The 18,115-nt window shown below is 41.3% G+C and overlaps 1 protein-coding gene across 1 annotated transcript in view; it reads right to left on the bottom strand.

Moving 5' to 3' along the window:
* The window catches only part of TRPC6 (transient receptor potential cation channel subfamily C member 6), an 844,345-nt gene that overhangs the window by 344,256 nt on the left and 481,974 nt on the right, over positions 1–18,115 (bottom strand). The window contains exon 3 of the mRNA XM_086935285.1: positions 6,278–6,466. Within this exon, the coding sequence (XP_086791411.1) occupies positions 6,278–6,466 (189 nt within the window). The remainder of the gene's footprint in view (positions 1–6,277; positions 6,467–18,115) is intronic.

The following is an 18,115-nucleotide window of genomic DNA, read 5'->3' as shown; positions in this document are numbered from 1 at the left end:
CGAGGGAACTCATACTACATTTCGGTTTTCTAGTAACAATTGAATCAGACCGAGGGTCTCATTTTAATAATTAAATAATTAATCTGATCTGTGAAGCATTCCAAATTGAGCAAAAGCTGCACTGTGCACACCGCCCAGAGGCTTCTGGAGTGGTAGAACAACTGAATGGCACAATCAAGTCACGATTGGGAAAGATGCTACCCGATTGGAGTGGCCTGATGCTTTACCTCTTGTTCCGATGGGACTCTGAAGCATTCTATACAGAAACACAGACTTGAGTCCACATGAGTTGCTCATGGGAAGAGCAACGAGGCAGGCATGGGTACCAGGACACAAGCTGATAAATATATCTGATGATTTAGTGCTCAAGTACTTCAAAGAACTGGCTGACCAAGTGCGCTCTATCTCTCACCAGGTTGGGGAAGACACTGTCGCCAGACAATCAACTCAAGCACATGAATCTAGGTGACTGGGTAGTGAAAAAAGAACATACTCGAGAATCTTGCCTAGCACTAAGGTGGGGAGAGCCACATCAAGTGATATTGGTTACTACCATAGCTGTAAAATGCAGGTGAATTCCAAACTGGATCTAAGCGAGTAACACCAAAAGGGTGACTCAACCTGATGACGTAGGAGCGGAAGGTTGTGCAGCTGAGGGATCTCAAGAAGTTGATCTCGAAGTAGTTGATGAGGAACAACCCAGCACCAGTCAGGATGAATGGATTCCAGTAGTTGACATACCTGCAGACTTTGTGAGAACCAAAAGTCAAACCTACTTAGATAGACAGAGTGATAGTGAGGATGAGACAGGAATAGAAGAAGGTACTCAGATCATAGAGTGAGTCTGAGGAGGATCAGATAAGGAAAAATTGATGTACTCAGACATTTGAAACTCCAGCCAGAACTCCAGAGTCTGGGGAGGGAAAGATAGGTATTAGGACGAAAGCTCAAGCAGAAGACAATCAAGAAATCCAAAGACCTGAACAGGACCAGATAAGGGTAGAAAAACATGTACAGGAAGAAGAAGGCAAACAAAGTCAAAGTCGAGTACAGCAAACTCCTAAACAAGGCCAGATTAGTTTCCAGGCAGAAGAAATAAAAATAAAACCCGGACCAAGTCAGATAGAGAGGAATTCAGAAGTTGACAGAGAACAAGTAGTGCCACAACTGAACGAAAATAAAAGAGCATGGGAAGAAAGTCAAAGCACCGTGCCAGCTAAAAGACTCAGAATAGGAGATAAGTGGCCCAGGTTTGTGAACAGACTGAAATTTTGCCTTAAAACAATAAGTGAATAACCATAGCAAATGAATGAATTATCAAGCCAAGCTGGACCGTCCACAGAGAAACCCAGAAGGAGAAGTCCACGTTTGAATAACTGAATAACAAGTTCAAAGGACCTGAGTGGACCTACGTCATACTTGAAGATTTCGAAAATTTAGAACTGAGTGATGATGAACTGATTGTTGATCAGACTGACGAAGAAGCTAGACCAACTTGAGAAAAGAATCACAGGTTAAAGTCTGTGAAAAGTTACAAAGAGGGGATAAATTCTCCTTAGTCAGAAATGGCTGGTTATAATGTTAACGGAAGCCCTAAAAGAAATTGTTTAAAGACATGCTGTAGAATATGTACATGTAGAATCGTAATGTTAGTTATAGTATGGTTTGGATTGACATTGGCTATACCTTACCTTATGAGGAAAGAAATGCATAATAACACTAACATACCTGAGCAAGTAGGTTCACCTAAGATAATAGATACATATACACATGAGAAAGCCGTTAGCCTTAAGCAACCTGAAGTAGATTTAGAAGCACCAGATGAGGGAGACTTACATTATAGAAGAGCTAGAAATAGATTTAATTTAAATGTATTTGCTAATTTGTTAGTACATTAAGTAGAAGCTATGGAAATCAGTGACTGCTACGTGCATGAAGTTGCCCACGTCAGTAGCTGAAGGGGTCACTTACCATCACTTACCTCTATGGTATTTCATGTAGCATTTTAGCTAATTTGTTTAATAGAACTTGAAAATAGCAGTATTATTATTCTAATTTTGATGTAATCTTTTCTGAAGTTCCTTTACGTAGAAATGTAAATCGTATTTCTAGTACTAGAGACTCTACACACTTTATGGGAGATTATTTTCTAACAGTAGGATCAATAGATGTAGCTAAGGCTCACAAATACAATCTAACATGTGTATTACAAGAGAAAGAAAAGATGTTTTTAGATTTAGTCGAGAAAAGGAGACAGGATTTCCATAGAAAAGCGGTTGACCATAAACGAAAGATTCCTTAAAGGGCTGAAAATAAAGAGTATACCTCTAATGGCAAGACTCAAGCTGCTATGTTACTGGATTTTGAAATGGAAACTCTGTCTGCATAGAGAGAAAACAGAATATTATAACAATATATTCATTGGTTCCAGTGAATGTGAACACAATTTCAAAGTTATTGGAGGTTGGGTTTTCAAAGATGGAACCAAACCAGTTTATCCTGGAATTTATTACATTTGTGGGAACAAAGTCTAATTTAAATTGCCTGATCATTGGTAGGGGAGTGGCTATTTTGGAATAGTATTCCCAAAATTGTACCACGTAGAGAAAATCACTGGAAGCAATGAAGAAACTAATGGACAACCCGTAGTAAAAGAGCATCATTTGCTGAAATATTAGGTGACATATTTAGTGCAATAATACCTTCAGTGGGAGTGGTTCTGAACACTCAAAGAATCTGCAAATTGTCGACAGTGATCGCTTATCGACTGACACTGCTAGTGAATTTTTGATGATCAATACCGAATTGGTTGCGGTAAGATCAAAGGTTTTACAAAATCGACTTGCTCTTGACATATTATTGGCAAAAGAAGGCGGAGTCTGTAGAATGCTGAAGACGCAACATTGTTGCACTTACATTGCAGACAAAAGCGTAAAAATTAAAAGGTACGCGAGAAATATTACCAATTTGAGAAAAGAATTGAAACCACTGGAGGTTGACAGTGCATGGAAGAGACTAATTAGTGGTCTCTCCTCAATAGGTAGTTGCTTCACTAACGTAGGAAAGAGTTTTGTAGGTAAAATACTGATGCCAATGGTGGGAGTAGCACTACTGGTTTTGGGGATAATCATTTGTTGCAAATGTCGCAAACATAACAAAAAACATATAAAGTGAATCAGAGAGGAAAGAAAAGAAACCTGTGAAATTGAGCCTGAATAATTAGATGGGGATTTGTACAATAAAATGAAAAACTTCCACATGAATAATGGGGAAAAGCCTAAAAGAGTGTTTGAAGAAATAGAAATGAGTAAATGTTGAAAAGTTAGCATCCGTTTCTGTAGTTTGTGATGATATAAAATATCATCAAAGAGGGGATTGATAGAGCAAGGTTTCACACGTAAAGCGCCTTGCTTGGACTCAACCCTCTCAAAATAATGAGTACTGTATTGACCAACATGTTTCGTATTAGTAACAATGCAAAACACAACATTTCTAGTATCTAGGGGAAGCTTTTCTATGTGCTTTTACTAACCGTAACTCAAAAGCATTAAAATGGCTGCCACAACGCGGGATCTTTTCTGCGCATGTGTCTGTCACACTCACGTTACATGACATATTCTCTCTGCTTGGTGGGAAATTCTTGTTTCTGCGCACTAAAACTAAGATGGCTACTCTGTGTGTTAACGTGCTTGCTGCTTTTACTAAGTTGTTCGTTCTGCATAATCCCTAATGCTTTAGTTAAAATAAAATATTGGGAATAGAGTAGAGATAAGTGGTTTACCGTGCATTCATTTATTCTATGTTCTAAAATTGTTTTCTTTGAATTTGTTATTAGCTCGTGTTTGTCCAATCAAAATACATTGTTGCACCATTTTGGGTCCCGCAACTGCGCATGCTCTACATTTCCAAGAGTCCACAAGCCATGGCATTGAATGAGTGCCAGTGACAGCCTGACAGGAAGATTCGCCTGAGATAATGAACTTTTACCCTCAGAGGAAGACAACTTACCAATATTTGTTATTGAAGCAACCATTTGGGGTGGAAAAAAAGTGCATGGGAAAATAAAATCATGGGAGGGAACATCAATTTGAATAATTTAACGAAATGACCTCATAACTGGTATGGTGTGATGACCTCTCCTCATCTTTTGACCAATCAAATTAAGGGAATACACACATTTGTAACATTGGGGGGTGGTACACTGCCCTGGAAAACGGTATAACTAGGGTAGGCTTAGCTAGTTAGATTGTCCGACTTGTCCGAATAGTTGAACTGCCACTGACCCAATGCACTTAATAGGCGATCGAGAGCAGAGGTGCTGGCGGAGCACTCTGTCAGAAGATTCGATAACCCAATCAGGGTTCTGGGAAGTAGTTCGATAACCCAATCAGGGTTCCTGAGAGAGAAGATTTGTTAACCCAATCGGGGTCCGACTTTTAGCTGCAAAGAGGGGTGTGACGCTGGCTTGGCACTTTAGCTGTGGGAGCTGGTCCTGATCTGTGGTGGTCTTGTCCTGATCCAATTTGGTCTGTACTTATCCTAATTCTGGTCTGCACCTGTTCTATCCTGTTGGCATCTGCACTTTCGGGGTCCTGTCCTTTATCCCAGCCCGTGGCCAGGGTTGGTCTTCACACCATTCAAGGTAAATATAAAGCTGAGCCGGATATGTCATTGTGCTGTTTCCCTCTTCTTACCCTTCCTATGTTTTAAGGCTTAACGAAAGTCTCACAACATTTCTGCATCGTTTTACTATGATTCTATTCTCTCTAATTGATCAAGTTCTGACCGATTTAATATGGACTCTGACATTTAAGAATTTACATAGATAAAGGGTTTAAATCTTTCCAGAGTCTGTGGGTATTTTAGGAGTGCAAATGTTTATTTACTACCTTTTTTCTTGCCAACTCCCTTGTTCCCTTAGGACTCTAGGTACCGGTGACTAGGATTGGTAAGTCAAGGTATAGGTCCTAAAAAGGTTAATTAAATCACTGGTTTAGCGTAGGTTTACCTGTTTCGAAGTGTGTATATTTTTATGGGCCCAGGTGAGTATGGTAAAAAATCTTGAGCAGGTGAACCCGGCTCTAACACATCTTAAGCACACCTAGTGTGGGTAACAGTTCAATAAGGCACGTGTAAAGGCAGTTATCACAAACAAAATTATCCTCCATCCAGTTAAGCTTTAGATAAGTACACAGTGGTTGCTTATCTGCCTCAGTAAAAAGGAAGGGCATTTCCTTTGTAAATCGCAAAATTCGGCAAGGTTTTCTTGTACAGAGCACTGTCAGGCCACAGACGGGCGCAGACGGGCTTGCCTTTGGGCGCCTTCTGCATGAACACACTCTGCAATCAAGGCCGACATGGGGCATTGCCAATTGTCTAGCATGAGTCAGCGCTTGGAGTTTAAAACAATTAGGCAAAATAAAGGAGCAAACTAGAGTCCAGCGACTCCCGAAGCCTGGTCAGGCTCTCCTGAACCAGGTGAATACTGTGAATAGGATGATAAACTAAATAAACAGGCAAAAGAAAATCATATAATTAAAATAAGCGGGGGAAGCCTGTTTTCAGAGGTGTTTTTTTGGAGCCAGGCACCTACTAAAAATGACACTCTGGTGTCTTACAAGAAAACAAATTGTGGCCAGAACAGCAGATTGACTTAAAAAACGGATCTATACCTCTTTACTGGTGACGTAGAAGTAAATTAAATATGCCAATCAGGTGTAAGCCAATTCTCCATGTTTCATGGAGTGAGCACAAGCACTTTTGCACTGGCAGCTCAAAAAACGAATTTAGAAAAATAGAAGGGGTGAAGGCAATACGCTTGGGCTGTCCCTGCAGAGAGGGACAAGTCCAAAAGCACCTCACTGATGAAGCTAAAAAAGGTGGAATCTAATCTGAGATTCCTTTTGGTCTATTCATTGGGGATGACGCTCCAGCTGAAATGTTCCTATTGGAGCAGGACCAGGTTTGATTTGCATAAGGTTAGGTAATATCTGTAGTGGCACAGTAAACAAAACAGTGATAGGCAGGAAAGTGACCCAGATTATTTACCGGTGAGTAAGATTAAGTCAAACATTTTACTTATAATTTCTTTACAAACGTAACACACGCTTTTTCTGAAGCATATTTTAAAGCTCACCACCTATATTTTTATAGGTGGTAATTTTCTTCTGGACTCAAGCACAAGTAACATTTTGTTTTCTTGGAATTATCATTCAAATTCAAAGGAACATTTTTAAATCATTATGCTACCTTTCATTTTTATAATGAATACAATTACCTTTTTAACTTCATACTTAATGGCAAGTTTTAAGCGACTTAGGCTTGGCCGTCCCCCCGGTTCAATGTTAGTGCGGTTGGATTCCACATCTCCATTCAAAATGGCTTCCACTTCTTCTGTGTTCCTGCACAGGTCGAGGAGCCCAACAACAAAGTCTTTACATTGCATAGACAATTTTTTGTAGTCGTTCTGAAAAAAGTAAAATATACTTGTCAGTTCAACAATACAACTTTTGACATCAGTTTTCTTACATACCTCAAATAAATAAGAGATGGTCCAGACGAATTAACCTCTCCACCCACAACACTTTATTTTTTGTACCAGTGATTTGTCACTATTGTACAGCTGAAAATTGGAATAGGCAAATAACTATCAATTATATAGTTTACGAATATATAACATTTTGTAGATCTCAAACAGTTACCCTAAGAAGAGTAGCTTAACCTTTCAAGTTGAGCATTACCAATATACATCCGTCTCATACAGTTAGTTGCCAGCCCGGTTTCTTGAGGAGGAAAAGAGTGCCAGCTGTCAAACTTTACTCTAAAACATCCTAGTAGTCCACCATTTCAAAGAAAATGTCTTCCTTTCACTAAATACTGTTGCCACTGCTAATGGGAACTCAGAGGATTCAGCATGCAACATACATGTGTGAGCACGGACACACACATTTTCACCAATAACCTGAATAATTAAATAAATAAATAACATTGTAACATATATATATTTAATAACTAATTTTTATAACATGATATAATTATGAAATTGAGAAGAATGTCGAATTCAATATTGAAATGTACTGCACAATGAATTGAATTAGACAAAAATTCTTAACACTTATGTGATATAATAACAAATGTTTCACAGCGGACACCTCAAATGGGTTGGAAAATGATAAGTGATTGATGAATGTATCTTAAAATGCACATAGGGAAGGAACATAAGAACAGAATGAAATGGCCGAATGTCGTTTTAAATTGTACAATTTGAGAAAAAATAACGTTATCCCGCACTAGCACTTTTTTCTTGACATAAGAATGTCCTTTACAATTATTGTCAAAATGGCGATTGAATTGAACCATGTTTGTTAACTGAGGCTAGCACTTCAACACCTCATCAGGGGTAGCAAGCGCTATATAAATACTAACCTTTTCCCTCTCCTATCCCTCCACTATACTTCTCAATCCAAATACCAGACTAACATGTCCACCACTCAAATTAATTTCATATTTCCCTAGACTAATTCACCACTAATCCTTTTTTGCTTCCGAAGTAGCGTGCTACTCACCAAAAAGCCCTTCAATCACTAGGGGTAGTATGCGCTATATAAATGCAACTACAATACATACAATAATGCACATGTTCTTCGAATAAAAGAAATGGAAATAATTAAAGCAGCACATTTGATAATTTAGTGAATCTTTCAAATTTATTGCAGCCATACTTTTGCAAGGGTATTATATTTGGTTACATACTTGATTGGTACACACAAGATACGTTTTAAGACCATATAGTCTCTATTGCTTAATAGCATATAGTCTGCCAGATTTGCATCGAACTAAACAGGAGAAGATTGCAGACATTATTTTATGATGCATTACAACATAGCTTTAGAAAATAAAGTTAATGTAAACGTCATCGATTTTTTAAAAATTATCCAGACAAGCCAACTTGATATTTCCAATATACATAAAGTGGGCTTTTGATTGAGCATCTTTGTTGTCTATCTCAGTTGTCTTCTCTTGGTTCAAAGGCTTTCCTTCCTATATGTGTGTTTGTCCGCCCAGGAGCATTTCAATCTCAATGTCTTCTGATTAGTTGACTTGTGTCATTCCCCTGTTGACGTTGCTTCCACTGAGGAAACTACTTATTGTCTTTGAGAACTTCGTGGGAGTGCATGTGTTTTCTTGCTCCGTTCCCCCAATGCTACTTCCCCCATTCTGCTTGCTCTCCAATTGCTCTCTTTGTTGTATCCCACTGCCTTCCGCCCAGTTCGTTTGTTGAATCCCCACCTCACCCTGTCTTGTTTTATTTGCTTTTTATTGTTTTGTATTTTTACTTCTCTGAAGCTGCTATGTTGCTCCGGTGCCCTCACTTCCTTTTGCTTCCACCTGAAACATCTAAGACACCCACTTCTATGGTCCTTAACATTTCCAACTTTTTGTTTTATTTTTAGAGGGTGCTGTAGTTCCAATTTGCACTTGGGAAGCATCGTACCGTATACGTGTTCATGCCGCAACCATGCACTAAATAGCATGAGTGAACCCACAGGACACTCACCAGGAGTCGGCTGCTGTTTGGGGACTCCATCCCCACATGCCCAGGAGGAGGGCCTCCAATCTGCAATCAAACGCTAAATAGTGCGAGTGGACCCGCGAGCATGGGATGAGCACCAGGACTCGGCTGCTGTTTGGGGACTATATCCCCCACAATCCCTCTGACAGGAGGATGGGCTCCCACCTTAAAACAAGCACAAAATAGCTTGAGTGGACCTGCGGGCCCGTGCTTGGGCATAGATTGGGCCAATAGTAGGGACATCTGCGCCAGTTAGATCCTAGAGGAGGTTGGGCTGGGCCACCGCCTTCACATCTACTCACGTTTCTTCATCTGATTGCACGAATGGTGAGTCTACTTTCTTTTGTTAATTTGTTTGGCACTACAACAATATCTTGGTGAGTGTACAGACATAATGGGCAAGCGCAAAGCCACTGAGAATTTGGCAGGAAAGTGTGCTCAAAGTTCTAAGCTAATACCTATAGACTCAGTTGGCAAACCCCACACAAGTACGATGCTCGAGGACATTGAAACATTAATTGAGGAGGTTGAAACTGTTTATGTGGGTGATAAAGCCAAAAGCTAGAAACAAAGAAAATTGTTTAGCAAGGTTGCACCCATATTTGGCAAAAATGAAAACGTTCAATTTCAAGAACCAACCTGAAATCAGCCTGCCTGGACGATCTTACTCTCAACGCACCCATAAAAGCTATAGCTGAAAACTCTGCTATTACTAATTTGCAGAATGCACTCCAGTACCCTTAAAGCCGGTAATTATATGTACAAATAGATGTTCAGCTCTCTTGGATGTCCAACCGTGCAGTGGCCCGTAAGTGAAATTACTTACTTAGGACCCTCCATGTGGAATAAACTCCCTATCAGTATGAGACAAAATGCCAATCTTCTATCATTCCGGAAAACACTCAAGACATATCTCTTCTGTAAGACATAGCTCCCCATTTACACCTTCTAAAGGCACCAAATTTGGCACCATCAGCGTATCTGGCAACATCAGCGAATCACACGCGGAGATACCCCTTAGGGGGTCGAGTCCAGCGCTATATAAGCAAATAAATAAATAAATAAAATAAAATAAGGGGAGTGATGGATATTGCTCTATGTTTATATATATGTACACACATTAGGTTCTAATGTGTAATTAGAACCTTTGATAGTAGGTGAATTGAGTTCCAATCACACCCCAACCAAATTGTTAGTTGAAACTTATTGATTCACACAAGATTGATTTACTTTGATACTTATTACCTTTGATTGTGCAGTAATTTCCCAATTATGGACCACTACTACCTTACCTTAACTAATCTAATAATAGGCGTACTTTGAAATGGGCAAACGTTTCGGAAATAGTAGACTTGGACAAGGGCAAGAGGATAAAATGGAGAACCAACTTACAGGCATCCCTGTTACAACTGGGCGTAGATGAATATTGAGGAAGTGAGGCCCAACAGAAACCCCTAACTAGAGAGTGTGTAAATGATGCATGCTGGGCCCATAACTGGGGATTGGAAGTAAGCAGTAAGAACGTATGAACCCTCCCTTCAGATTCTTAAAAATTACTGTTTGATCCAAGATTTTCTTGATTTTATTAAGAAAATTATTACGGCTATCAAACGTGTCCAACAGCTCGACAATTGTATATCAAGTTTCGGTGTGGTATTCTTCATGCCATTGTTTTCACACCAAATGGAAAGATACTTCCGTCCTTAACAATGTGTTCCCAGCATCCTACAGGCAGATGAAGCAGTACTACACTATTTATTTTTTTGGCAGGTCATGAGTGTCAGAGGAAGCAAAAACCAAAGACTCAATTGCCTGTGACGTTGCCAAATTATTACATTGGAGTTTGTCTATAACAGCAAATTCAATTAGCTTATTCTAATGGGATGTCTTTTTTGTTTGTTTTAATCCTCTCATGTCACCTGGTAGAGAGCCTTTTGATGTGCTGCTTGCTATTCAGAGAAGGGTTATTCTGCTTTTTAGAATAAATCTTTTGCACGTTATGACTATTTTCGTTTGTACACTGCTATACATGATTAAATGTTTTTTAGCACTCGCTGTCTCAGTACGCTATTGTGATAATTCCATTAAGTCAGAATGTTGGACTGATTGAGTAGTCACGATATCCTGTCTTTGCTCTTTTACTAGCTGCTAATTTTTAAATGCTTTTATGTTTTTTTTATACGCTTTTATGTTTTTGTGAACTGAAATAAAGTTTATATTCTGATTGTTGCTTGGGTTTTAATTCCTTAGTATAAACAGAAGGTCTGAGGCATTTGTCAAAACAGAAACAGTTTTGTTTAATTAAACAATTCGGCCGGGAACACAGTTACAGACACAAGGTCTGAGGATGTCTCAATTTACATTGGGTTCGCGTTAGTCTTTTATACATTTTTACATCAAGCCATGAATGTATCCAGATTTCCATATATGGTGAGGAATGTTGATTGCTGCCTTGGAGTCATAAATGAATGGTCAAACATTACTACAGGTGGATCTTAACCTTGCATGGACACACTGTGGCCTGTGGTGAATGTGTACAGATGTCTGGCATTGGGAGTGCATGATCACTACTTGTGCTGGGTCCTGATTAGTTATGTGTTTCTAACTCATGTAGCATCTGACTTTATGGTTTTTTTCAAAGCGCGTGTACCTCATCAGGACATATATGCTTTATTGGGGGCAATCTCCACTGACCATTGTGATATCGCTGTGTGTATCCGTGGGATTGATCAAGACTTTCCTGCCTACATGTTTGCCTGCCAGCTATGCACCCTTCCACCTGTGGCCCATCAATCAGTAATACCGGGCTTAGGCCACAGGGCATGCCTGACTATATACTTGCGTGTCGAGGCAGACATGGAGTTTTGGAAAGGGGATTCTATTAATAAGAACAATAGTTCATTTTGTCGATAAAGGTATCAATATTCATATTAACATAATAATGGTAAATATGCATGTGTCATGAGGCATGAACAACTTTGTGTTATTACTATTTTTTGACAATGCTGAACAACATTGACAAAAGATTTGACAAAGCAAGTAGGTCAGTGTTGGCAGACAAAAGGGAAGACCTATTTCCTCTGCTAATGCTTGCCATGAATGGCAAAATCCATAGTTATTTCATCTAGTTAATTCTTCTAGTTAGTTTGTTAATTCAGATTAAATTATAGAGTACAACAGCAATTAACTTTTCTAGACAAAAAAAGTAAAATCTGCTCTTTTCTTCATATCTTGACCCAGTTCTGCTGGTTATGACACACAAACTATTCTCAACAGAGAAACATGTGACATTTAAACAGGCGGATTTCTTGGATTCACTTCTTTCACCTGCCACATGCAATTTCCAACTGGACAATATTATACACTGCAACCCCATTTACAATGACAGTTTTAGTTTTAGAATATGGCACTTTTTTATCGGTTCACATTTAATAGCCTTAGTTTGCTTACGCATCCATTTATATTGTCCAAAAGTAAGCATGGGATCTTAAAGTTGCCCTCTTTGGGATTTTAAAGCAGTCCTTTTTTTGCAGCCAATGGCAATGTCAGCCTGCTCTCGCTGGAACAGTTTAGGATTAATCTGTTCCGAGGCAAGGCCAACTTGTTATTATCAGAAGTACTCTTTCCGGTAATCTAAGGCGTTATCACTTTATTGTGACCCTGAGCAATTTATTGTTAACTTTTGCAGTGTTATGGCAACCTAGGGTGGAAGAAGTGGGCTTGTAGTAAGGGGAGTTAAGGAAGGCTTTGCAAGAGTATAAGAGATTACCAGAAATAAACCACGCTCTTTTTTGTGCCACAAATAGAGAAAATATATCTGGAGGCACCCTCTACAAAGGTTTCACGTGTTAGCAAAACCGAGTTTGTAATTTTCTGAATAAAGGACAAATCTTAATCCAATCAATGCCAATGTTATGTGAATTGTAGATACATTGGTGTTACACAGTTTACATTGATAGAAATGACTTTTTTATTCATTATTCAGTGAGAAATAATTTTAACATAGGTGTTCTAACTACATAACTCCAGTTGAAATATAGTTTGCATACCTCGCATTGCATAATAGGGTTACTTTTTAGAAAAATATATGTCTTATCACAACACTCCTAAAAGGATTTCATTTAAGAATCCATTCTTGTTCCATAAAGCCTGTGGTAACAAGCATTTGCAATGCAATAGGTCTCGCAGTTGTTAGAGTTTGAGCCATTGGCATTGTAAATGGTACTGCCTTTTATTTAAGTTTTGGTTTTTAAAACGTAAATAAAAGGCATTGTCAATTACAATGCCAATAGGTTATATGGCCGGGATGCCTGTCACCCCCTCCCAACACAATCCCCAAGGATGGGAAGACGGACGCAGTCCTGAACTTTTGGAAGGCGGGAGGGAGTTACCCTCCCGGCCATATTTATTAAAATATGAAACAAAATTAAAACATTAAAATAACAGTTTCATATCATGTACAATTTTTCATTTATTACATTTACGATGCAGACACGTTCATTGGCTAACCTTAACAAATCTCTAATACAAAGGTTTTCCTAGCCGAGTCTAAACATCCTGCAAATGCATACTTTCTAAATAAAAATTTTACATCCTAGCATTACGGGCCAACAGCAAGGTCGCAACCGGTGTCAGATCCCTACTACCAGAACTCCCCCCTCATGGTGTGAGGGGCAGGCGCACAGAGGACTGTACCTCTGTGCCAACTCCAATAGAGGCCCTGAATTTCGCTACTTTGTCCCTTGGCAAACGGAAGCATCCCTCCACCGAATCGAGCTGAATTCCAAGAAACTCGAGTGAAGTAAATGGCCCCACCGTCTTCCCCGGTGCCAATGGCACGCCGAACCGCTTCATGAGAGTGCAAAATTCCAGTAACGCCTGCGCACATTCCGTGTCACCGGCTGCCCCCAAGAACAAAAAATCATCTAGGTAGTGCATAACCTGGGTATAGCCCGTAGCTTTGGTGAACGCCCATTGCAGAAAACAACTGAATTTCTCAAAATAAGCACAAGAGATGGAGCAACCCATTGGCATACATCTATCCATGTAGTAGCGTCCTTGAAACACAAAACCCAACAGACGCTGATCCCGTGGGTGTACCGGGAGCAACCGGAACGCTGACTCGATATCTGATTTCGCCATCAGCGCTCCGGGCCCCAGGCGATTCAACATGGCGACGGCCTCATCGAAGGATGCGTACCGCACCGAACAAACTCCTGGGTCAATCGCATCGTTCACCGAAAGACCCCTAGGGGCCGACAAGTTATGAATCAACCTAAACTCACCTCGGTCCTTCTTGGGGACTACTCCCAACGGGGAACAAATGAAATTAGTGACTGGCGGGTGCCTATAAGGGCCAGTGACCCGGCCACGGGCAACCTCCTTTGCAATCTTTCTTTCTACCACCGCCGGATTCTGCGGAACCGACAGTTGGTTTTTACACAGTGATTCCCCCCGAAAATCCCCCGCCAGGATGTGGAAACCATACGAGAAGCCGTCCCGCAACACCCCAGCGGAGACATGATCAGGGTATTCATTTAGCCAGGGGATCATTGCCATGATATCTACGGGGGTAGGTAGCGGTACCCCATGGTCGACATTAGACCTGTTTGGCCCCTCCTCTACCCCCTGTATCACCATTCTTGGCTCTGCACGAACTCTAAGGGTGTGAAGAATGTCCGCACCCTGCACAGTCATGCCTGAACTTACATGTCCCTTGTGGCCTCGTGCACTTGCCTCTGTTAAAGTTCCAGCAGACCCCTTTTCTACCCCCGTTCCCACCACTCCTCGGTTGGTGGTCACCAGCGGGGCCTGCTCAAAAGGGCGCCGCCGATTGATGGTGGGAGGGCGCCGATCCATTCCCGCCCAGCGAAGATGACTTCGTCGCGCCCGGCAGGAGCTGCTTCTGCCAAGAGATGGAGTCGAGACAATCCCACGTTAGAGATGAATCGTGCTCCTTGGCGTTACGAAACTTACTATCATAACCCATCCATTCATCGCCCTCATACGTTTCATAGAAATCCATTATACATGCCTGATAGCAGGCCAATTCGGTCAAAACCTCAGGCTTACGTTCCCCAATGATTGCAGTAAACATCGCAAAGGCCTTGGCCCAATTTGAGATCGTCTCATCAACCCTGAACCCCGCCATTTTGGCACGCCACACACTCGGGTGCCACAAATCCTTCTGAGTTTTTACATACTCCATCTCGTGATGGTCAGTCAGGAGAGAAAACATATTCACATACATATCAGCCCAAATCAATTCTTTCGTGGCCAGCGGAATATGTTGGACCACCTTTTCCCTTCTTGAGGGTAAAGACCCCTCCCTTGCCATTGGCAATGGCTGCTTACCCGATTCCATAGCTGGTCCCGCTGTTTTTCCAACGCCAGCCGCTGGTCCTTCCGAGGGAACCTGTGGGGGGACAAGAGGGAGATTCGCCTTCGCGGCATCTCGCGATTGCCGCAACTGCTTTATTAGTAACTTGGCCTCTTCGGCCGTGTCTCCTGGTGCCGTAGCACCCCCTGTATTTTTGCCGAGCCATGCGGCCAACTGGGGGGCCAACTCCGGAGGCATATCCTCCTCGTTGGTGGGCGTAACTACAACCGGAATCGGTTGGCCCGCGTCCGGGTTCGGTACTGGGGCCTCAACTGGACTAACCGGGCTTGCCGGGGGTGACTCGGGGACTGGGACCTCCCCCCCTGCCGCCCTATTCCTGACCCTTTTACGTCTCCCAGCGGGGACGACTCCCGGCAATGCTGGTCCTATGACTTTCTTCGGTCTGCCCGTATTGTTCATTGCCGCCATCTGTTTTTTCATGCTCGCCATATCCTTTATCAGCATGCGGAGCATCTGGTCAGTCCCTGTCTTCTTTCCGGCCTTCTTGCCAGGCATCGTTGTCGGATGTTCGACCCTTGCTGCTCAACGCGGTCCTGGATCCGACGGTTCGGAGTCGCTGAAAGAGAAACACAAAATTACAAGTTCTCAAAAATTGCTCCTTGTTCCGTCGAGGGCTCACGTGCAACGAGAGGGTGCAGTTTCCAAGCACCGGAACAAGAGGATGCTTCTTCGGATTGCTGCTCCTTTTATTCCTCTTCGGGAGGGCGTGTACCCTCCTCCGGTACGCCTCCGGGGCGTGGCCAACGGTGTAGGTGTCTAGGACAACCCTTCTTGGGCGGGAAAAGGCGCGCCCCGGCTACGCCGCTTCTGGCATACCAGCCGAGACACGCCCCCGGCCCAAAATGGCTTCCCGGGGGGATCCGGGCCCCCTACCATACGTTCGGGGGGACCGAGTGGTCGCCCCTTTCCAAACTCTCGCAAATGCGAGACATTGCAAATAACAATGCCTTTTATTTATGTTTTCGTTTTTAAAACATAAATAAAAGGCAGTCATTTACAATGCCAATAGCTTAAACTCGCGTAAATGCGAGACCTATTGCATAGCAAATGCTTGTTTGTTGTTCTTTTTAAGTTATGTATGCTTGCAATAAAAATAAAAGATTTTTTAAAAATCACACCAGTTTCCAGGGCCAGACCGATTGGCGTTGTCACTGCTTGATTTAAAATGTAATTGATCTTCAAATCACCTTGAATTTTAAGAACATTGTTTGAAATGTAATAGGAGAAAATAATATTTAATTAAATAATGGAAACATAATACATAACATGAAGATATCAAGCGCTAACAGAATCAACTGCCTGATCTCCTAAGGAAAAAAAATGACAGCATGTATAATTTAATAATTTTAATTTGCAAGCTGTTTCCTTCGTCTTCTTAAATTGTTTTGTGGCTTTATAAGTAAAATATCTGCATTAGAGAGTGCTTATCAGTTTTCATTCCTTCCAAATTACACAGTATATAAATTAGACTACAAAGAATATGGCAATTGACCTTCAAAAGCAGGTTTATGGAGATAAAATGTACCGCGCTAGTGATATGGCTATGTCTCTATAACGAGATGAAAGAAGCATTGGCGGCCAAGCCGCTATATCTTGACTTTGGGACTTCTTGGATTGTGAATGGTTTTGGCCATGCTGTGCAGCATGGCAAAAAAAAAGAAATACAAAATAGCCTATGATGCAACTGCAACGTTGTTTTGTAGGCATGTGCATCACACACGCTTAGTCCTATAAATTATGCCGGCACCTTTTGTCTTATTTCGCATTCCAAGTTGGATAGGTAAATAAAAAAAGCTGGTTTTAAACTTGTGAGAGAATCTTTAAGAGTTAGAGCGGAAGGCGAATCAAAGGTCTGGTGAACATCTGACTGTGAGGGGCTACACTCCAGAGAAACCTCGCATTAATTCTGTCACACACGTCCCCTGGATGGACTACAGTAAGCAGCTCAGCTTTGTGAGCGGCCCTACCTCATTGTTGTGTTGGTAAAGTGCAATGTTGGCCCCAAGGTTTATGGAAATAACCCTCAACCGCGTTAGACGTATAGGTTACCCAACCACAATACCCAGAGGGGAAATAAATGTGATTTTATTGCACATAATATATTTCCCTATATTTGGTCCAAAAAGCACACTGGCAAGTTCTGTAGAATCAATATTACACCGACAAAGCATGTATAACCGCAACACAGATGTACACACATCAGGTACACATCTCCTTGTAAAATCAGAACGTGTATATGGGCTATTAGATCTCCACAGATGGCTTCAGAGCACCCAATCTATATTACACAATAGGATCAGCACGCCACATAGACGCACAAAGTAGAATTCCCTTGCAAAGCTAAGAATAGATAAAATATACAACTGTTCATTGGCATGAAACCTCTGCATATATCACACCAAGCGGTCACTACAATAATGTCTAAATTATAAAGTAGCATAAAAACACTGAAAACCCCTTATAAGGAAAGAAGGGATACCCTGTTACTAATGCATACAATAAAAGTGTCTCATTACACAACTGTCTGCTGCATACATTACATGGGTCTAGCTGGCCCCAATATGTTATTCTGTGACTGGCAGGTTCTGTATTACGCAACATAGTCTCTACGCGCCCCCGGATATTTAAAACCATTCTGCCAAGTTAAGGCATAAGTCCAATATTACAACAGCTAATGGTGCATGTATTAAATGTCTCTATATCGAGTACCAACACGTTGTGTACGTTCTGCAAGCTGTATATTACACAACAGAACAGCAAATGCTCTCCAACAGACTAAATAGAGTATGATAATGTGATGCTACGTAGTCCAACTAAACTATATATGTATATACTCCTCTCCAGCTAGCTTTACATGCTGCCGAGCTTTGCATAGCGCTGTATTGTGCCAATTGGGCCTCGCAGCGCTGTTCAGGATCACACTGCAGCTGATGCCTCCTGTACACACAGCTTGAAATTAACGTGATGCAACAGGCGTCTGGTGCATATATCAAACATGCGCGCATATCGTGAACTATAGAGACACTTCAGGTGTAAAATAAAATTTTAAAAATACCGTGCTCAGGCCCCAGTCGACCCTTTATAAATCAAAGCATCGCAAATAATAACAAGGCAGCTGCAACTACAAACAAGCAATAATTCAC

The sequence above is a fragment of the Lissotriton vulgaris genome, chromosome 8, assembly GCF_964263255.1.
Source record: "Lissotriton vulgaris chromosome 8, aLisVul1.2, whole genome shotgun sequence".
Taxonomy (NCBI): Eukaryota; Metazoa; Chordata; class Amphibia; order Caudata; family Salamandridae; genus Lissotriton; species Lissotriton vulgaris.
This window is presented reverse-complemented; position numbering and strand designations above follow the sequence as displayed.